The sequence below is a fragment of the Fusarium odoratissimum genome (genome assembly GCF_000260195.1).
Source record: "Fusarium odoratissimum NRRL 54006 unplaced genomic scaffold supercont1.24, whole genome shotgun sequence".
NCBI lineage: Eukaryota > Fungi > Ascomycota > Sordariomycetes > Hypocreales > Nectriaceae > Fusarium > Fusarium odoratissimum.
This window is the reverse complement of record NW_022158709.1, coordinates 240131-262283: the sequence shown is the minus strand read 5'-3', so window position 1 is coordinate 262283 and position 22153 is coordinate 240131. Positions and strand designations below refer to the sequence as shown.

Here is a 22153-nt window from a genome sequence, read left to right as displayed (position 1 = left end):
TACATGAACTAAGGTATGATTCACCAGCAGAGGCCATCGTCAAAGCAGTGCATGGAAGCGATATTGAGATGTGAGGCTTAGTTCTGACGTGTCTGTAGAGGAGTTGCCCACAGAGCTGCAATTGGCCAAGACGCCAAACGATAGCTTAAAACCAATGCATGTCGTAGACTCGTATCAACCAAACGGAGCTGAGAATTGCGTAGACAGAATGATCCAATGCAGGCAAACGAAAACCTTCTTTTGGTTTCTGCTATTTTATTTTTGGACACGGTCTGGATCGATCGCGGGCAGCTCCAAATCCAGATCTGATCAAGCAAGCATCACATCACATCACATCTCATCTCATCTGTTGGGAAAAGCAACCGACAGAGGGCAAAAGTGAAAGCCTGCAAGGCCAATAAGTTACTCAATCGTCTCCGCTAACTAACAAGGTTTGGCAGCTAAGCGTAATTGGCTGAGGAGAGACCCTGGTCAAGGACAACCTTGGCAGTGAAATGAGATGAATGAGGGTGTTTATGCGGACCGTTGGAGAAATCTGGGCGCTCATTGGATTTTCGTTTTTGTGCGCATCTTGCTGATGATGTGATGACGGCATGTGATACCAGATAATCAATTCCTGGTGGTGGTTGGTGATGGTGTCGTGTTGTTGACTTTTTGGAGGTAACCAAAAGTCAATATCACGAATCGCGCCATGTTGTTTGTTTGTTTTCAACCATTCTAGGCTACTCTCCTCGAGCTTCACGACCGCTACTGCATGCACATGCAGGCTAATCATGCCCTACCCATTACTATCGTTTGCATAAACCCCGCAGCCTTGCTCCAGATGACACCTCGAGAGTAGCAATGCATCTTGAGCTCATTGCTGCAGAGACATGTTGAGTAAACAAGGAAAATGCCTACAATTGAGTTCCAACACCGGATGATCACTGAAGATTTTGGCTCGTGCTGATGAGTTGGCAGCTCTGCTAGCGGCATTGAATTATTCGATGGACGGGCTGGAAGCTCAGTCTTTGACGTGAGGCGTTTGCCTAACGGCGACTAAAGAAAGCGTGGCAGCTCTTTTACGATGATGAAAAGCCCTGACGAACGCCTCAAGTCGAGACTACTGGCCTATCATAGCTGGTGTTGAAGTTTCCAAACCGCATGCAGAGTGTAAATGTTTATATCGATATCGAAACATACTGTACATTGGCTGGTTGTGGAAGCAGATGATCTTTTCATTTGTCCACTCACGCTTGACAGCAAGAGAATAAAGCTGGGATGAGCATAGCGGGTAGCCAACAGTAGCATTGTGAATCAATCCCGCTCGTTACGTAGCCAATAAGCATATCCTTGTCTGACCCCTTCTCGAAGCTGGAACACAGACCTGTTGAGGGTCCTTGCTATGGAATTTCAGGCGCAGAATTGGGTACGGTACTTTACGCAACCAAGCTGATAAGAAGCAACATCGAGACAAACAATGCATTGAGTAAACAGGATCGGAACAAAAACAAACAATGACTGAGTAGCTCAGCCTGACTAGCAGCAGATCGAGCTATGTATCATCCAGAGACAAGTGAGCTTTTAGCTACTAACTCTAGCTACTAACTCTAGTTACTATCAATAATGCGGTGTCTTTCACGGCCGTCCCACTCCCCACGGTCCACTATAGACTCCACGTTCATCCCAGTCAGTGATACTCTCATTCCCGGTTCAGCAACTCCAAACAGAAGAGCTCAAGACTTGAGAGGAATTTGTACATAGTGCAGTCAGCAGGTCATGTCCCTTGTCCATGTACATCTCGGTAGCCAGCGTAGCTCGACGCAGGTACTAACAACGCAGGGGCAAAACAGCGGAAATCATCAGGTACCGTGCAGGACCGCTAAAGCAACAAGGGACTGTATACCACAAGTCATCCAATCCAAGCTGGTAGACAGCTAGGAATAGCAACATTCGGTCATTCACAGAGGAATTCACTGTAGATAGCCCAGGCTGCTTAGATTCCCATGAACGCACAGCCTGCAAACTGGAGCATGTTCCTTGTTTAAACCCCGTCATTGAGCGAAGTTAGATACCTAGACAGACCCGAAAAAAAAAAGAAGAAAGAGCGGGAATCAGTGTGCTCAGCTTCACTTCACCTCTCGCTTCACCCTGGGCCTGGCCTGAGCTAGCAGCTGTTCCCCCGTCAATTCTCCATTCTCCTTACCTGACCGTATCCTCAAATACTTTTTCACAAAAGTGATCCTAATCCCTCTTCTCTTTTTTCGTCTACGACCTCTCTCTCTTTTTCTTTCTCCTCATACTCGTAATACTAACCCAACAGCAAAACCAATCGATACCGACGGGCGATAGGCGATAGCCCCGAAGGAAACGGAACGGCAACAAAGGGAAAACAGACGGCGCGTTTACTTGACCTCAGTCTTGGATGCCCTCTACCAATCACTCGGCAACGTCGTCCCCCTTTCGATACTGTCCTGTCTTTTAGGTCACCGTCACGGGGCCATCCATTCATTATTCTTTTTCTAAAGGACAATCGACTTCGAAGCGACTCTTTGAGAGAACTTGCTCCTTAGCAGTTCTTGTCTTGCTCAGTTTTCACTGTAACGGACGGACATCTCAATCACTAGTGCATCTGCATAATTCCTTCTCCTACTGCTTCGTATTTCAGCCAACCTCGGACCCTTTTACAAGGGCGACATCCCAATTCCTAGCGAAGAACCTCAAACGTCACCGGCCGGCCGCCCTTGAAATCAGTCGATCCACCCCAGTCCACTCTGGAATTGAAAAGAGACTTTGTCGCCGGAGCAGACTCCACCTGAAGGTCAGGTACCAGCGCGCACCATATCAACATCTCTCGTTGTCGCGCGCGCTCTCGAGTCTGGACTCATCTTCTTTTTTCTTCGTCCTTTCTTTTTCGCGTCAAATTTCAACAAACGCCCACGTCACTGCTGGGAAACTCTGTCTGCGCCTCCTTTGTCGCCGTTGGCTTGGTTGCATTGGTGACAGAACGCCCCTTGAGCGGTAACAAGTGTTTTCGGCCGTTGGAGATCCTTCGAGTTGCCAATTCCACTCGGGAATGAGCAATAAGATCGCTGTCGCATAAGTCGTCGAGAAAACATTCCAGGAACCAGCACCAGAAGCTCCAAATACCACAACTGCCTTGGTCTGCCTCTGCCAGAGGTGCGACGCTTGAACCAGAGTCAACAGGGGTAAATTCCCACTAATTACTGGTCTTGGTCTCGGTACAACCCACTGTGTGTGTCGTGCAGTCTGCCTGTGCTTTTGCTCTGCTTTGCTTGTGCGTTGTGCGCTTGTGTGCTTTGCGGTACCTGACTAAGGAGTATCGCTGGCTCCCATTCGCTATTCGACCAGTGTGTCAATAATTAGACACACTCTCACCCGCAAATCTGGGCATTTCCAATCGCATTTTCTCTCGACGACCGACCGACATTTCGAGGTTCCTCACGTTTGCGCTGCATTACACTCATTCTTTGAACTCTCTTTTTACTACTGAAAGCTCCTTTTTCTTCTTTCTGTTACGGTCCTAATCGCCTTTCACTTTCGCTTTCACTTTTTTCTTCCATAATAGTTTCTTTTGTTTTTCTGTGGGAATTGTCTTTTTTTTTTCTCGCAGCCGGGTCTGCTCTCTCACAGCACAGCACCTTAGCTCCAATCTTACGCACTCTCCCTGCAGGTGGCATTGCTGCAATCTGACTGGTCTGTCTAATCTATTACGGTACCGGTACTTTAACAGGTGCTGTACCCCGTCTTTCAACAACAAACACGACCCAGCTTCATTTAGCCAGCACAACACGTTCGAAACTCTCAACACACCACAAACACAGAGCCATCACCCCTGCGACGGGCCTGTTACGTCGTCCGTCTGCGTATCTTGATGGTTTCAAGGCGTGATTGAGGAAGTTTTCCTTGCCCTCTTCGGAAGAGGGCCACTTTTGCTCTGCAATCATGGCTTCTTCACTGGCTTCCGACAAGCCAAGCTTGCCCGCTCCCGGCGCAGCGCAATACGATCCTTTTATCACAACAACACCGCCTGCGCCTGCGCCCGTGCCGGCTCAGCACCGATATTCGAACTACGATCATGATTTTTTTGTGACTGGCCCTGCTTCCCCAGAATCCGCGAAGCGAGCGCTCGCTGCTCATTTGCAAGAGACCGAGCGTCGCCTTGAGGAGGCGGGAAAACTGGGTAATGCCTTGGTTCTCCAGCGCAAACAACTCACTGAGCAGCTTAAGGAAATTGAGAAGGTGAACAACGAGGAGGAACTGTCACAAGAGCTTCGCGAGCGAATGGTTGGAATTGAGAAGGAGTTTAACACATTAACTCGAGAGTCCGCCCGGAATTTATTGCCTAAGCAAAGAGTTCCCAGCAATGAAGTCAACCCCAATTCACCTTTCGCGCCCGAGAACAAAGGTGGTAGAGTATGTCGCTTTCGCATTCCCAGCACTAAAACATTTTTGAAGTTAACTAACATTATTTCCAGCGATCCGTTAGCCCATCCAAGTTCGAGAGTCAAGCAACAGGTTCGCCTACAAAGCTGACCGTGCCTAATCGCAAGATTCGCAACCAGCCCTCAAACCGAGTTCACGATATCGAGTTCGCCGCCGAAATTAGTACTTCTCTCATCGCGCAAGTTCGCAATCTGCAAGGTGTGCTCGCCGAGCGAGACGAGGAGAATAAGGATCTCAAAGCTGAAAAGGCACGACTTGAGCTTGAAGCCGAGGGTTTTCAGCAACGCTTCAAATCCCTCGATGAGAGCGAGAATCGATATAAGGAGGAAAACTGGAATCTTGAGACCAAGTTGCAGGAGCTCGCTGCTCAACACAAGGAAGCTTTGGATCGTGAGAAGAAACTCACTCAGTCTCTCAATGTCATCAAGACGGAAAAAGTGACTATTCAGCGAGAACTCGATGAGGTCAAGGTGCACCACGCGCGATTGATTGACCAACATGCCGCTGCCGTCAAGCAACACGATATTGAGCTTGGTACTGTCAAGCGCAATATTGCCATGGCAGAGGGCGAGCGTGCTGCTATGCAACGCCGAATCGATGACCTTACTGGACAGAACCAGGAGCTCGCCAGGGCCTTCGCATCTCAGCGACGAACCGTCACAGAACTGGAGCCCAGCATCCGCGCCAGCGACGACGATCTTGAATCATCCGCCGACCATCTCACACCCGAGCATTCACCGCCAGTGTCCCCTATCAAGGGCACTCCCCGCCATGCCATGCTTGAGACTGAGACTATGAAGTCATCTCTTTCCCACGCTCAGCGAACTATCCAGAGTCAACGAGGTCTGCTCCACCGTGAGAAGACCGAAAAGCTTGAGCTTCGGCGTATTATTCAGGATCTTCGCGATGATCTCGAGAAAGCACGAAGCGATGCTGGTGAACACAAGCCCCACCGAAAGTCTCGTGTCAAGGAGTCTAAGGAATTCAAGAAGCCTCCCCGTCTGCTTGGATCGTTCCGCTCCAGCAGACAAGAGGTTATCACTGATGACGGCGAGTGGGAGGATCAGCATGATGTTTCTCCTCGCGCCTCTGTCTCGCCAATGAACTCCAGGTCTCCTCTCAGCAACAGCACCCAAACTATTCTCCCTAGTATTGAGACTTCTCACCCAACAGACACCGAGCAGTTCGAAACCGCTAATGAAGGTGGCGAGTCTGCATTTGAGACAGCCAATGAGCGTGGTACTGAGACTGAGGACTTCCAAACTGGGGCCGAGGAAATGTCAGGTAGCGATGATACCGAGACTGAGGGTACGACCCGAGGCTTCGGCAGCATGAAGAATGCTCCACGACTTCCCGCCGGCTTCACTCGTCATGCAAGCAGCAACTCACTGCATAGCACTGCATCGACTTCTGGCGACGAGGACGACTACTCATACACCAAGACGCCAACTGGCACTATTGGTTCTCAGAGAAGCAGCCGTTTCCGTATGAGCCGTAGCATTTTCAACCGCTCCAGACAAGTTAGCGAGGAGCCTACCTTCCAGAGCAGCCCTGTCAGCTTTGCCAGCAGTCGAGAGGGCACACCCCAGGCCGGAGGACAGAGCCTATTTGCCGAGCTCCAAGATTTCGGCGGTAGTGACGACGATTCAGCCGGTCCTGGTACACCCAGTCGCATGCGCGCTCGCTCTATGACTCCTGGTTCTATTCGCCGGGGATCATCACCACGACCTGCGGTACCTCCCATGCCCAAGGCTATTATGGTTGACAGTGGTATGATGACTGAGCCTGTTAAGATCGTTCCCAGACTTTCTGGCCTTGGAACGTCACAGATGTCTACCACTGGTGCCATGACGGATGATGGAGATGAACACTTCGCTGAGTCACCTGTTAGTGTCGTGGCAGCGATCCGACGTGCTTCCATGCATTCCTCAATTGGACCATCTGGCGATCGTGATCGTCGTATTCCCTCTTGGGCATATGACAGCCTCGCTGACTCTAGGCCAATTTCTATGGTCTACAGCGATGCTGGTGCTCAGCATGACCCCGACATGGAGAAGAACTTGGCCCTGTTCCCAGCTCCTCCATCTATGCTACCCATCCTGCCCCCCAACTTGACTATGTCCTCGATCGCATCTGAGGAGGTTGAGCCCGTTTTGGAGCCTGAAGTGGTTCCAACTCCTCCAGCATTGACTCTCACAGCTCTTTCTAACCAAAGCGTTGAGCCCGTGTCCGAGCCTGAGAGCCCTGTTCCTGACCTGACAATGACCTCGATCATTTCTCAAGAGCTTGAGCCTCGCGCTGAGCCTGTCATCCTGCCTCCAGCTCTCAGCTTGTCTGGCATTGTGGCTCATAGCCTCGAGCCCAAAGCCGAGCCTGAGGTGCCTCTCCCTGATCTGTCTATGACTACTATTGTCACTGAACAGGTTGAGCCTATCGCAGAGCCTGAGATTCCAGCTCCAGCCCTGAGTCTCTCCTCCATCTCAACTGAGATTGTTGATCCGATTGCTGAGCCACCTGTGGAGCCTGTCATGTTCATGCCACCACCTCCGGCTCTGTCCATGTCATCCATTGTTGGCGAGCACGTTGAGCCTATCGCTCAGAAGAACCCCGAGCTTAGCATCTCCAACATTAGGGGAGAGAACATTGAGCCCATTTCTGAGCCCGTTGTTCCTGCTCCTGAGCTTCTTATGTCCACGATTCGAAGCGAGCACGTTGCGCCAGTTGCGGAACCTGAGACCGAGGCTGTTATCCCGGCTGTTGTCGCTCCTTCTCTGCCTCCAGCTCCCGCTCTGAGCTTCTCTGCTATCCAAGGAGAGAATGTCGAGCCTGTCGCTAGCAAGGCGCCCGAGCTTGCTATGTCTAGCATTGTGGGTGAAGTAGTCGAGCCTATCGCTGAGCCGGTACCAGTACCTGTCATCCCTGAACTCACCATCTCAACCATTCATGGTGAACAGGTCGAGCCGGTTTTCGAGCCGGCTCCTGAGCTGACTATCTCTGCCATCCAGCGAGAATATGTCGAGCCCACTGATCTCCCTGCCCCCGATCTGGCTCTCTCATCCATTGCTGTTCAATCCGTCGAGCCCATCAACGAGCCAGAGAAGGTGGTTCCCAAGCCATCTCTCAATCTGTCTTCTATCTATGCCGAGGGTTGTGAGCCTCGTGAGGAGCTTCCTCCCACCCCCACTACCCTCGTGTTTTCTGGTCTGTCTACACAGAATGTTGAGCCTGTATCTGAGCCTGCCCCATCTCTGGCTTTGTCTGGTATCACCTCTGAGAACGTCAAGCCTGTTCTTGAGCCTCTTCCCCTGCCTCCTACTCTCGTCATGTCCGATATTGCGACCGAAGGTGTCGAGCCTGTCAGCCCTGTCTACAAGACACCTACGCTGCCTGCTTTTGGATTCTCCAATATCGAGTCCGTCGAAACCTTCCCTGTCTCTCCTCGAACCCCCAAGAGAGACGGATTCATTCTGCCCCGCGATATGAAGTCACCTTTCATTGAGCAGGATGTGCCCAGAACACCTGAGAACCAGCGCGGCATTGATCAAGGGTCATCGCCTCTCATGGTTGAGGATGAGAACGGCCAATCTCCTAGTGATACTCCTGAGCCTGCCACTCCGGACTCCGAGCGACCTTTCGACAAGCCTTTAGTTATTATGAACGACCAGGGTGCGCAGACATCTCTCACAGCTGATGTCATTGACGCCATGTTCAAGGCTCGTGCTCAGTCTGCCTTCAGCCATCAGAAGAGCCTGTCGATGGCCAGCATTGGAACTCCTGGAACCACTGGCACCTCCGGCACGGTCCGAATTCGCCGATCACAGGAGATGTTCGAGACCCCAAGCCAGCACGAACGTGACACCGACGATGTCTTCAACACCAGCCCCATCCGTCGTCCTGGAAGCTCCAGAAGTGGCAGAGCATCCATCCAGGATGCTCCTCCTTTGCCTGCGAACCACCGCCAAGTCATCGAGGCTGCGCGATCCAACTCGTCTCACGGCACTCAGAACAACATGGGACCACCTCTTTGGCCTGCTTCAGCGCTTAAGCAAAGGCCAACCACCCCAGGAAACAGGGCCACCTCACCAGCGTCCACGGCTCGTGCTACGCCTACACAGCGTACTGTCCGAAATCCCGTCAGCTACGGCGAGCTCGGAAGACAATCGCCATCGAAGCATACAGCAGCATCTAGGAAGTCATCTGTATCCTCGTTCGCTTCAGAGCTTGACACTCGATTTAACATGCGCCCTGGCGAGATGGGCATGGATCCTTCCGGTTTCGGACCCAACACTGATCCCCGCATGATTCAGGCTATCACCCAGACCATGATCGGTGAGTATCTTTGGAAGTACACTCGCAAGACAGGTCGTGGAGAGATGTCGGAGAACCGACATCGCCGCTACTTCTGGGTTCATCCTTACACTAGGACTCTTTACTGGAGCGACCGAGACCCCTCAACTGCCGGTCGCACTGAGCTCAAGGCCAAGAGTGTTCCTATCGAGGCTGTGCGTGTCGTTACTGACGATAACCCCAGTCCTCCTGGACTCCATCGTAAGAGCTTGGTCATCATCTCTCCTGGCCGAACCATCAAGTTCACTTGCGCAACCGGACAGCGACACGAGACCTGGTTCAACTCTCTCTCGTACCTGCTTCTCCGCACCAACAATGAACAAGCTACTGTCGAGGACATGGCGGAAAACTTCACTCGAGAGGATGTTGATGAATTCAACCCCCAGTTTGGACAGCGCGCTGCTAACGGGACACGACCGGGAGCACCCCCCTCTCTGTCGTCTTATAACTCTCGAACAACCCGTAATGAGTCGCCTGCAGTTGGTATGTCTATGAACATTCCAACTCTGACACCCAAGGCTCAGCCACAACGCCCCACTGGAACGCTGAGCAAATTGAGTGGTTATTGGAAGGGAAGCCAGCTGTCTGGCACGCTCACAAGTCGCCGCGGCCGTGGTAGTGCCCATAACGTTAACATTTATGAAGCGAGCGAGGCCCATGATAGTGCCGAGGACGTGAGGGAGATCATCGAGCGGCAGGATAGGGAAGCTGACCGCCTCGAGAATGTCCGAGCATGCTGCGATGGTAAGTACAAGTGGTAACAAGAACGAGAGTACATATACTAACAGTGCTCCAGGCAAACATGATGTTGGAACTCTTCACCATTTCTCTAAGCGAGGCCGTCATGGCAACAGCACTCACACGCACTCTCACCCAGGACTTACACACTCTCATACTACTATGTCTTCTCTACGCTCTCGAGTTTAAGCACATGCAGACTCATTCACCTACACATTTATTCCATTACCTGTAGAACAACATTTCGAGCAATACACTGTTGTATGGCGAACACCAACTGTTACGATCGACATCCTTCACGGACTTTCACGAGACTTATGATTTTCTTGACTTTTCTGCTGCGCGTCCTTGACAATGAACCCAGGAGCACTGCGACCAAAAGACTATAATCACCTTACTACAGCCAAACACCGGCTACGACCTGTCAAACTTTCCTACTTTGTCTTTGTTTCTTATAATACTGTATGCAAACGCCATTGCAACCAACCAACCACAATTAGATCTGCCGGTCGAGTCTAGTATCGACGGAGACGGAAAACACCAAAAAACATCAACACACCACACCACACTGCATTTTAGCCAACACATTGTTTGAGCAGACCTCTCTCAATCGGATCAGCGCATGGGAAGCTGGGAACGGACCTACAGGAGTTTTGGCCTTGTCTACTGTCCAGGTGTTGTCTAGTATAGCACAGCTCACCTGAGAAGTATTGATTCATGTAATGTTCTCGAGGCTGTGGTCAAAAGAGAAGAAGGAGCTTGCGTATAGACGCGATGTGCTTGGAGAGTTTCTAGGCGAGGGGTACTGATGACTGAATGAGATTTTCGTATTAGACTGATTGATGCGTTGTGAGGTCTGTCTGTCTATTGTATTACTGTTCATTTCGAGTTGTAACGACCTTGAAAGCAAGTGATTCGTTTAATGGCTCTAGACAGCCCAACGTTGTCATTTAAGCCATAAAAGTGTTGAGTTTATGGGCTGTTTGCACTTGTTAACCGTGGCCGAGGACAGATTTCAGTTGATAGTGGTCATATGTAGCCTCCACCCAGAAACCAGAGAGACCTTGTGATGCCTCCACAGGATTTGAGTTTCAGGTCCCAGCAGAACTGGCCTCGACTTTCATGGTTGTTAGTGTGGTACGTATTTCAGCCCATTCCCATCGAAGAATTAGTGCTTCTACGGCGATCATTAGTTTTGCCAAATCAAGTATCTTGTTGTACGTCAGAGAACTGCACCTCTCACGATGTACGGGACTTGAGAGATATTTATTTACTGGATGTAATCATGAGAATATTAGTGACGGATCACTGTATATCCCCATGAGACCCGCTGAAGCTCCTTCATTCTCTTGCCGCTGTCTCCGTGAATATTTAGGCTCTACAAGGTACCTTGTCCTAGTCGTGAACGGCGGGGGCCTACCAGCCAGTGGATTCATCACATGACGTATGTAGCCCGTAAGCTCGAGGTACCTTAGCCTTGCCTCACCTTCCCTGTGGTACCTCTAGCCTCTAGCGGTGTCACTTACACTCACTTGAAAGTGCCAGCCTATCAACTAACTCCGCGTATAATCATTCAGTCTCCCCCAACCAAGATCTCGCATCGTCAACTACTTTTTTCTCCCTTCAGTACCTGATCGACTTTAATCTTTTCCACTCCATCCGATGCGTCCTTCTCGCTGTATCCTCTAGCTATAGCCTAGGGTGTAGTATAGTGCCCCTCCTGCGCACAAAGCTCCCTTGAGAGAGCCTCTGTGGCTCCGGAATTCGGAGCCATGGCCAGCTTCAAGTCTCTTCTTATAGCATACGTCCTCGGCGGGTTGACGTTTATACCGCTGGTGATAGTGTCTGTGCTGGCGTTCATATTCTATACCTCTCCCATCGTCGACGACACCGCGAACGAACCGAAACACAGCCCTGTCGTCGACAAGGACGATGATACCACCGCCCTCGAGGCCGCTAAGCGGTCGCACAAGAAGGACAACCGCGCGCACGAAAACGACCTCGATGTCGCCGCCGGCTTCTTCGCTGTGTGCAGAGAGTACACGCCTATGGGGATCAATGCGAAGCCTATCGAACGGTCAACACCCGTGGGATCCACGACCGTGGCTCCTTCGAGCCCCAGCGTCTATCAGACCATGTACCGGAGCATATTCGAGAGGAAGCCCACACCAGGACCTCTAGACAACAATAGTAACAGTACGAGTCAACGGCCCAAGAATGCTGGCAACGTTTTCTATGTGGTTTTGAGGTTTGTGCTGCTTATCCATACCCCACATCCCTTCGCTGACCTTTGTCCAGACATGGCCATCTTATGTTGTTTGACGACGAAGAGCAAGTTGAAGTTAGACATGTTGTTTCCCTGGCATACCATGAAATCAGTATATACTCAGGCGGTGATGTCACTCCTGAAGGCGAACTCTTCATCAAGCGAAATGCGATCCGACTGTCCCGAAAACGGGCTGGTACCGAATTGACCTCTGACAGCCCTGTTTCTAAACCTTTCTTCCTATTTTCTGAAAACTGTTCAGCAAAAGAAGACTTCTACTTTGCCCTGCTCAAAAACCAAGAGCAGAGTTTTGGGGTGGATGGCCAAGTGCCGAAGCCGTTGCATTTCGATGTTAAGAATATCATCTCACTGGTCCAGAAGCTTCACTCTACGGAAGAGAACATCCATTCGAGATGGCTGAATGCATTGCTTGGGAGAGTCTTCCTAGGAGTCAACAAGACGAAGGATATTGAGGCTTTCATCCGTGAGAAGCTTACCAAAAAGATCTCTCGCGTTAAACGACCTTCATTTCTTACTCACATTACCATTAATGGAATTGACACCGGCTCGGCAGCACCTTACTTTACGAACTTCAAACTCAAGGATCTTACAGTTGAGGGAGAATGTGTCGTTGAAGCCGACGTCAAATACTCAGGAAACGCTCGTATCGAAATTGCTGCCACGGCAAAGATCGACCTCGGCGCTAGATTTAAAGCACGAGAAGTTAACCTTGTTCTTGCAGCTGTTCTCAAGAGAGCTGAGGGTCATATGCTGTTCAAGATCAAACCGCCACCGAGCAACCGAGTTTGGGTAACTTTCCAGAGCATGCCCAAGATGGAAATGGATATCGAACCCATCGTTAGTGCGAGACAAATCACTTATACAGTCATTCTTCGACAGATTGAGAACCGTATAAAGGAAGTCATTGCAGAAACAGTCGTATTGCCATTCTGGGACGATATGCCCTTCTTCAAGACGGAGCACAAGCAGTGGCGAGGCGGTATCTTTGAAGGAGATGACGCCACGGTTCCCACTGATGATGCTGAAAGTATAGTTGCTGCGGCAGGAGATGTCACAGCTGTCAGCCATCTTGATGGAAACCCAGATTTAACAGAGGAGACGAAACCTCTGGAAAAGAGCCAGACAGTCCCCATCATGGAAGCAACACCGCCGCCAACGGGTCTCTTTGGGCGTAGACTTAGCAGGACAGGCACCAACCCTCAAGCTTCTGCTTCATCAACCAGTGTCGACTCTAAGGGACCAGGTGCGAGCCCAGTATTGAAGCCCAAGATCTCCAAGACGTCCCTACAACCTATCGTGGGTACTGATGCCGCTCACGCTGATATATTCAAGCCATCGACATCACCCCCTGATCATGCGACCAATTACATGGCGGCTCTGCACTCCCGCTCACACGACGCTTCTCCCAAACCCCCTCAGACTTCAGATGCGCCCTTGGAGTCATCGTCTGCTTCCCAACGGTCAACCCGATCTTCACGCTCTTCCTCATCAGCAAACGAAGCCCTCAACAATGATGTACCGGAAGACACTCAGAAGACTCCAGTTGCCATGGGCCGCCGTAACACGACCTCGTCGACTGGTTCATCTCACACAGATGAAAGACCAGGTTCCTCCGCTGCCTCTTTGAAAGAGTCCATCAAGAGTCAGACAGGGTCACTGGGAAGGAGTTTCTTTACACGCCGTGAGCATCCGGAGGTACCTGTTCAAGTGGAAGAGGAGACGGACGACAGTGAAGCTTCTCGGGATCATCAGAATAATCCACTCCAGAGACAGACTACGCTGGCGGCTGTTTCAAATGCAGCATTGCAAGCCAAGCAATGGGGCTGGAATGCTTATCAACGACACAAGGAAGCTCGCAGACAGGCAGAGCAAGCCAGCCATCTTGATCTCAGTCAGCCCATGGGAAGAGGTCAACCACTACCTCCTCCAGGGACACCTCTCCCTAAGCCTACAAATGGCATGACGCGGATAGCACCCCCGACGAGTGTTCCTACGAGGAAGCCAGTCCCTGGCCATAATTCGGTAGAATCTCTTGAGACTCGTCACGAATACCATCCTGAGCACGAGCATGAGCATGAGAAGCATGGCGAATACCGTCCTTCTTTACCTTCTCGCGGACGACGTAGACAGAGCCACGCACCTGAGCCGGACAATGGACAGAATGTATTCGTCGTTGCCGCCCCAGAGGACTCTCAGCCCGCTACACCATCGGGTGATGACCCTTCAAACCATCAAGTGTGGGCTTCAAGTGATGAGCAGACAGTGACAGATAGCGGAACATCTCATCCTCCCTCGATGATCACCAACGAGTCCTCACTTGTGCAAGAAGATGAAAAATCAGCCAGTCCTATAGAGGCAACACCTGCCGCTTCAGCAGCAGCAGACGACGATGATGACTTTTCTGGATGGATGGACAACGAACCGTTAGATATGGAAATCAACGACCCTGTACAGCCCACTGCACAGGAAGTCAAGTAACAAATAAAGAGAGAGAATCAGGCGTTCTGGACTATGCAGGTTGGTTGGGGATGACTAGAAGTCTCTGATGGAGCAAGCTTCCTTCAAACTTGCCTTGTTTTATAATTATTGTTGGATCGGCGTTGCTGGATGGTGGATGGGCTCTTTGTTATAGGTGCTACATCAGATATACCTTAGGAATTGAGTAGTAATTACACGCAGCCTACACTGTAAATCGAAATAGCTGTGTATGCCAATGAATTGCAAGTGTCGTCTGATGAGCTTTACCTGTCTTGAGCCGTCGATCCAGCACATGAACGAATGGTGCTTGAACATGCCGAACAGCGACCATTCCTACAAGCGTGTCCCGGGTTGACACCCCTCAGCTCGCCAAACAGAATGACAGACGGCCGGATAATACTTTGGGAGCATTGCTTTGTCCGACAGCAGCTTGCCTTAACTTCAAAGCAGCCCTCAAGGCTTTCGAAATGGTAACAAGCTCCAAAGCATACTGATTAAATGCCCTCGTCGTGATGCTCTCAGCTCGGCTAACGGCATCTATGGCCCTTACATCACTGATCGGCTTACCATTTCTCTAAACCATTCCACTAAGACAATCAGACAACAGCGTGGTTACTGTACTTGTGAGAGAATATTCTCACATGGTCATTTCACTGGGTGATGATTATCGTGGTGAAGCCCCCACGTGTTAGTCACAAAGCAGTTGAGTCGTGGACGATCTCGGGAAGAAATTCCATTGCAAGAGACGCCCCTCGACAGATAAAACACAGAGGCAAATGCAAGACAAAGATCGTGAAAGTTCCGTAACGCCGAGATGGAGGTGTTGAAAGAAGTTGAATGCAGGCATTGTATTGTGTCGGGTTCCGGGGGCCAAGTTGTATGTGTGTCAAACAGGCCAACTGGACACCATGGTCATGCCTGATTTTCATTGTTGCATTCACTTTGCCACCACTCGGCAGTAGCACAAGTGTCGGATACCAACCGATAACAGTTCTGAACTTGCTCGTCTTCGTACCGAGCGAGTGTTTCATGTGCCCTCATGTATATCACATCGGCAGAGTAAGCACAAGGGAATGACGTCCAGTGCTCACTGTAACCAGTAACCAGCCTGGAAGGTAGCAGCTCAACACAACACCCAAACAGTCTATACCCTCGGTTCTTGAGAACGGACAAGCGGGAGAAGGTAAGATCGAGGTCCTGTCTGCTGCTTTGTTAACTCGAGTTGGTGTGATGTTATGCAACAGAAAGTATTGAGCAAGGGCAGAATGCAGCTTTCTTGATGATTGGGTCTCCTCCCAGCTCAACTCAGCTCACGGCTTCGTGAAATTATACTGTGTAGCACCATCTACGCGCTGTAAAGGGTGCGCAAGGGCCGATTTGAGTCCTGCTTTCCCGCCACCGATGCACCCCAGATGCAGATGAATTTGGTGATACCCAACGCAGAGAATCGCGTGGCAGACTCCATCACCATCAGGTAGGTTTAGTCTGGTCCCCCAGGTTCTTCGTTCGACTTAAAGCAGACGTCTCCGCCAAGAATATGGGGTACATGGCGGGGGAAAACGGAAGTGGCTTGCTCCTCATCCACAGTTATCCTCGTAGTACAGAAGATAGCTTCTCAGCTGAGTTTGAAGCTTTGGGCGTAGGTGCCTGTCTCGACAACTTTATGTGTTTCTTAGGCGAGACCACCGGGCCAAGAAAAGCCAAGGTTCGAGCGACGAGCTGTGCCGCTGAGAATGCACGTTGCTGCGTTGAGAAAGAGCTTGTTTCCCCTCACCTAAAATAGCATTGCACTGTCTTTCTTGGCCGTGGGAACCCCTCGTCAGTTACAGTTCAAACGGTAAGCTTGTCAAAAAGCTTGTGGTCAGTTGCGCGGCCAAGCCGACGCCAAAGGGGTCTAGAAAAGATGCATGGAAAGAGTAAAAATACCCAGACCATGATGGTCTTTGTCAGATGCTCGGCGATCCTCGAATTGGCCAATCCCGTGGCTGCCTTTGGGCGCCGAGAGACTGAGGGGAGAGGCTCGATAGCATCATCTCACCCCTCATCTCAGTAACCTAACCGACAAGTAGGGTAAAACGCCAACACCTGGTGACATGCCTTGTGCAGCGTCTACAACTGTCACTCGTCATTCAAACTAACGCCATAGCCCAGATCGATATAGCTTCCTTGAGTTTAAATGTCATGCTGCAGTTCTGTACTGTAACCGCGACCCCACGTCTCATGATGATACGTAATTGGTGTGTCTGGATGAGACTCGCTCGCTCTGCCGTACCGAAGCATGGCATTGACAAACGACAGGTGCGCTTATTCCAAGAGACTCTCAATTCAAAGAAGAAAAAAAGCTGAATCCATCAAGCAAATGATGCTCTATGTGCCGAGATGAATGACGCCACCATGACCTGAACAGTCCATGGCTGATGTTGCTGTTGATTCATTCCATCCATCAATAGGTTGCTGTACAGCAAGCAATTGAGTTGTGATGGAGCTCGTGTTTCCAGACTGTTGGATTCAGTCCAATGGAGCCACTTACCAACTCAGGCAAGTAAATAAAAGTTATCCGCTGAAAGCCGTTCAATGTGCCTTGTTAGCTTGCTTGGCTTGGCTAAGTTGGCTTGTTGTGGTGAGGCATTTTCTGTCCCTCGTCAACTCTCAAGCGGAGCCTGTCGCTGTCGCACCGTAACTACCGTCTTTATCCATACAGACAGTACAGTGCTGATGCATATGTCCTCTCATTATGCCCTGGCCTTGTACGTGTCAGGTCTTGCACTTGCAGCGGGTCTCGAGTCTGGAACATCGTGGGCGTTAGCATGGCAGCTTTCGCCAAGCAATTGACCAAACAAGAGGAGCAGTTCATGTCTACCTGCACCTGGACGACATGAAAGATCATGGCCTGAGAGTTCTCAATTGATCTGACAGGGGGGTTGTTTATTTGTTGGCAGCTCTTTTGCGTCGTCGAGCTGGTCTGGCTTCAAATGAGTGTCACAGGGCTGAGCGAAAATGTCATATCTCTTTGTGCTCCGAAAAAAACGTGAGACCTCAATGTATGCAAGGCATCGAAACAACGCCAGGTCCAGTGCATCAGCGTGGGATGTCTATGGCCCTGCAGTTGTCAACCGGCAGCGAGACGCTATTATCGACAGATTCAATGTCAATTGAACGACGATAGCGTCGTGTAAGCTAATCACGGGCGGACCGACATTGGCCACGGATGCACACTCCCTCCTGGTCGTAGCTGGCACAGTTATCAGAACTGGATCTAACTTCAGACCACGCGTTATCAGTAGCTGTTCTTCGGCTTCACCTTTCAGATGCGAGCCGCGCCTAAGCTTTCTTTTGACTTTTGTGTATCGACAGCAAGAGCTGAGGTTGACTTGGTCTTTACCGTCCTAGGTGTAGTACGTCTCGACCCAGAGAGAGAGATCGAAAAGGTGTGGCAAGATCCGGCATTTGCTTAGATCTTGAAGGTGCCTCATCAGACTATTTGGGCTTAGTTATCTTGAGGGTGTTGCGATGTTCAAGCCAATCGACGTGATATTCCATGGGCTCATGCAAGTCTTATCCGCCACTGTTTGATGCACGATGCAAAACTTTCTTTTTTCGAAATCCAATAACAGATACTTGCGGGCCAACGGGGCCAAGAACGCAACCTCTCTCGGACTTCAACGCCGTGATCAGGTAATTATCGTTCCCATTGACGTTTGTTCAGATGGAGCTTCTTGGCGTCTCTCCTGCCTGTATGGCATGACAAGTTCATGGATGAATCTGGAGGTCCTAGGTCTCGCATCCATTATGAGAGTACCCCGATAGGATCGAGGAATCTCTGTCGACGAGCCTGATTTGCAGTAAAGAACCAAATGCCCATTCGTGAGACCTTGAGACATGGCTATAAAAGTCACGAGGCAAAAGCCGGCTTGTTGATGCAGACTACTGTCCGTTAGCTCAAAGGTAAATGCAAGTTTCGTGGATATCGGCATGTGTGATAATGATAGCAGCGGAGTCAATACTGGAGAGAGCCACTTCATGTCATGGAAATGGAGCAACTGAGCATGGAGAGAGCACTTGAGGTTTGCCGCTGTGCTTTGGTTTCTTGTGCCATCGCGTCGCTTGTAGGTATTACGTGCTCGCAAGTGACGTCTTTGCACTTACCAGAACTTCCAAATCCTCTGATTTCAGCTGATATGAGGCGGATCGTGCGTTCAACTTGAGTGCCCTCACGTGTCGGTAAGCGTCTGGGGCCGATCCTCATGATGACGAGATTCATACCTGACGTAGAACTGCGTAATAAGAACCACGTGTAACAGCATACTTCAGCATGCTCTTCAGTGTTTGGCACTCGATAAGCCTACGATGAGGTACCGCCCGATGAAGCTTCCTTTGGTCAGGCATCAGTATCTGATCAGAGCCCTCTTGCCCAGTTCATCAAGACCCTTGAAAATGCCTTGCTTGGCATCTTTAAGCATTCGACTCTTTGGGCTTGATGATTGACCCTTGCCGAAAAGTAAAAGTGATTTGCAAAGCACGTTCGGCAGATCACCATTAAGGCTGCGGTGAAGGCAGAATTAAGGTAGAATTAAACAATTAACCCATGGATGATGTAGCAGCGTCCGTCTGCCAAGCACTTTCGGTGCGGTGGCCCAAATTGCCAAAGTGAATCACAGACTTTAATGCACTCTAAATGCCGTGTCTGAGTCAATGTGAGATTGTTTGCCGGTGGTGAAGCTCGAGAACTTGACTTGACAGCCTCATAATTGAACCTTAGCCCCTGATCAGCAGCAAATACCTGAATACCAAGACCTTAGTTTGAGTCCATCAAGGCATCAAAATTATCAACACTCCCATCGGGCACGGGCCGACAGAAACTCAGTTTGAATTAGAAACGACCGTCGATCGTGAGTTGTTTAACTCAACGTGTACAAGACTTTGTTTCTTACACGCGGATAACCTACGGCCAAGACAGGATTAACGATATCCAGTGTCCAATGAGCGATCGAGAGTGTGTAAGAGACCCAAGAGACAGGGGACCGTGCCACGGGAGATCCAGGGATCAACTCCACCTCCTTGTCTCTCCGGGGCGCATATGACGCACTCGTACCCGTGTCAGCCATCCCTGTCATGCAGAGGCGAGAGAGATGGCTTGAATGGTGTGGCCTGGGGTGGGCGTGCAATGGAGATCCCGCACCGGACCGGTTTTGGAGGAGCTCCCGACCTTCAGTAGGCGCTTTCAGGTTTATAAAACCACGAGATCACTCAACCTCGAAACAACAGCCGCTGCAGGCGCGTGTGAATATGACGATAGAGTCATAGGCTTCCTAAGATCGTGGAGGATGGGACAGGATTCCACCAACTATGAGTTGTGATTAAAGGCGAGCTAGGCAGCCCTAGAAAAGTCCCTTGATTCGCTGCACTGGTCAAGATCTCGGTGTCGAGCCACTCAGGGCTGCTAGAACAGGGGGAGACATTGACGGTCTTGGCGACAAGGGACTTGAAATGGCAGACAGTGCAGATATCATCGTCGTGAAGCCAGATTTGCGGTGCGACCTCTGTATCCCCTTGATTCGCGAATAAGTGGAAATTTTGATGACCATCATTTCCTGTTTTTATTATTTGCTCGATGTCAAATGCCTGGAGAAGCTTCCTTATTCCTGGCTTGCTCAGAGAGATCACAGAGACACAGACCGACACTTCGTCACGCCAGGGGGCTTCCCGAAATCCAATTTGCGCTTAATCAAATCCCATGCGATTTGCGTTGCACATAAGGAAACGTAAATGCCGCTTGCTATGTCTATCAACGCCGATCAAGCGTGACAGGTATGAGTTAGAATTCAAGCTTACTTTGAATAATCTCAAACCGCCGCGCAACTTGTCTTACTTGTGCGTCACTTTGAGGCGCAATCGCAATATAGCGAGAGCTTTGACGGAGAGGGACGCGCATGCGCAGATCTGTGTCAAAGGACATTCGTCGTCCGGCTACACAGCAGCACCTTGCGTGCGCGTCTCTTGCGAAGTTGAACAGGGGATACTGCAGACAGTAGTGACGAAGTGAAGGCAATCACTGTCGGCAGGTTGAAACCAAACCGGAAGCAATGGCACTGGTCGCAGCTTCTGAGGTCGAAAGAAGACCGCTGAAGATATGTTGGTCTAAAACTTCACATGAGATAGCTCCGGATAGCGAACCGGGATTTTCGCATGATTGGAGGCATGTTGACCGGATAAGCGCCGTCCAATGTCCGATATCAGAGCCGCAACGGCAGGCAAAAACTGGGCTGATTTTAACAACCGCGGTGTTGCGGATGAAAGGATATGTCTGATTGCGGCTCTTGGATGTCGAGGCGACCAATCCCAGCCAAGATCCGGCACCATGGCAAGACTCATGATTCGCATGCAAATGCAGTCGAAGTTGAGGGGAGGAAAATCGACGTGTTGTTGATCAGTTACACTCAACTCCGGCTCCGTGGAAAATGCTGGCCGTCCTACTCTTGATGAGAACTGCCGTCTCTCCCGAGCAACTCCAATCAACGGCTTGAGGCGCCTATCCTGGTGGATTTTGATGCTGCCCTTGCCCTGAGTGGTAGCAGTGCAGCCGGCTATAGAGGACCGAGAAACCTATAATTAAATTTCCCAGGCTCCGTTTCATGCTCTCAGGTCCAACCTCTCCGTCGACTCAGGCGAGGTGACAGAGCGGGTACTAGTGGGTGATAGCTGGTAGCGCGGTGCTGGTATTGTCCGCTGTTGGTACCCCATAGAATCCCATTATCCTTCAATTGAGTGTCTTTAGGAGAGCATAAGTTGAATGCAATCGTGGGCTATACTCTTCATTAGGCCATCATAACTTCCTTAAATCATAGGCTAATTTCATCCAAAATACCTTGCCTCTTGTGGAAATCCCTAGAACATAAACCCGCGACTTGCGTGGGGCATTTTTTTTTTTGTCACGATGCAGTGGTCCAGTCGGTCAGCTAAATTGGCTTTGAATGATGGCTGAAATTGGCTCAAAGGCACGCGAGCTGGCCGACATGCCGCAAGGGGTTGAAGGAGAAACTTGACATGGCATTCAGCCATTGCACCGCCAGTTGCTGACGCCAGATTCGCTCCCTTTCGAGGCCGGGCGAGACAGGGCTGGGGAGAGGCGCGGGATTATTGACTGCTTGCGCCTTGTTCAGGAGACGGTAACCCTAATGATTTGCTGAGGGCAGAAACACGAATGCTTCATGTGGAGATTCATGATACGTGGAAGATCGTCACAAAGGGCGAGCATTGAGCACGAGACACGAGTACTCATCATGGAATTGACCGCTGTTCCTGATCGATTTCTCGATGATGTAACTGGATTATTTGATGAGCTGGAAGATTATGAGTCCCGTTGTGCAGCGTCACGATCGCTTTTTGAAAAGTCTTGGCTGTAACAGGGTCTCGGGCAGATGGTCGCTCTGGAATTGCATGGGGTTAAACTGAGATGGCGAGACAAGATCTCAACAAACACGATTTCGAGACATAAACTTTTGGCAACAGTTTGTGACGATGTGCAAAATGCAACAACGAGGTTGCAATAGCTCAGTTCATCACGCAAAGGCGTACAAGGAAAGTTCATGATGCTTTTGCACCTATTCATGATGTTTGAAGATTTTGGCACTCAAGACAATGCGCTTACACCAGATTTGACTGGCGGTGGAGTCGATGCAGGTGAATGATGGATGAGTGGCTGTCGCACTTGCACCGCTCACTCCAAGGGACCCCAGATGGGGAAAGAGAGGCCAGGTCAAGGTGAGTGGGCCAATGAGAGAACACGAAAAACTGGCCGAATTGCTCGCCGAGGCTTCTCAGCAGGTACTGTACAACATTGATTTGATGGCACCTGCA

General features: G+C 50.4%; 5 protein-coding genes across 5 annotated transcripts; 3 read left to right on the top strand and 2 right to left on the bottom strand.

Moving 5' to 3' along the window:
- The first annotated feature begins 2080 nt into the window (after positions 1 to 2080).
- On the top strand, positions 2081 to 10731 carry FOIG_12002 (uncharacterized protein). Its single transcript, XM_031212708.1, has 3 exons — positions 2081 to 4416; positions 4479 to 9537; positions 9590 to 10731. The coding sequence occupies exons 1-3, from the start codon at positions 3946 to 3948 to the stop codon at positions 9718 to 9720; spliced, it is 5661 nt and encodes a 1886-aa protein (XP_031057586.1). The 5' UTR covers positions 2081 to 3945; the 3' UTR covers positions 9721 to 10731.
- Positions 10732 to 10992: 261 nt separating this feature from the next.
- FOIG_12000 (uncharacterized protein) lies at positions 10993 to 16065 on the top strand. The gene is made up of 2 exons (XM_031212706.1): positions 10993 to 11779; positions 11830 to 16065. The coding sequence occupies exons 1-2, from the start codon at positions 11304 to 11306 to the stop codon at positions 14294 to 14296; spliced, it is 2943 nt and encodes a 980-aa protein (XP_031057584.1). The 5' UTR covers positions 10993 to 11303; the 3' UTR covers positions 14297 to 16065.
- FOIG_12001 (uncharacterized protein) lies at positions 14989 to 15327 on the bottom strand (the record flags this gene model as incomplete). The annotated part of the gene is made up of 1 exon (XM_031212707.1): positions 14989 to 15327. The coding sequence occupies one exon, from the start codon at positions 15325 to 15327 to the stop codon at positions 14989 to 14991; it is 339 nt and encodes a 112-aa protein (XP_031057585.1).
- A 2123-nt stretch (positions 16066 to 18188) lies between the features above and the next one.
- FOIG_11999 (uncharacterized protein) lies at positions 18189 to 18542 on the bottom strand (the record flags this gene model as incomplete). Its single annotated transcript, XM_031212705.1, has 2 exons — positions 18189 to 18220; positions 18443 to 18542. The coding sequence occupies 2 exons, from the start codon at positions 18540 to 18542 to the stop codon at positions 18189 to 18191; spliced, it is 132 nt and encodes a 43-aa protein (XP_031057583.1).
- On the top strand, positions 18396 to 21946 carry FOIG_11998 (uncharacterized protein). Its single transcript, XM_031212704.1, has 2 exons — positions 18396 to 18517; positions 18583 to 21946. The coding sequence occupies exon 2, from the start codon at positions 20031 to 20033 to the stop codon at positions 20337 to 20339; it is 309 nt and encodes a 102-aa protein (XP_031057582.1). The 5' UTR covers positions 18396 to 18517; positions 18583 to 20030; the 3' UTR covers positions 20340 to 21946.
- The last annotated feature ends 207 nt before the right edge of the window (positions 21947 to 22153 follow it).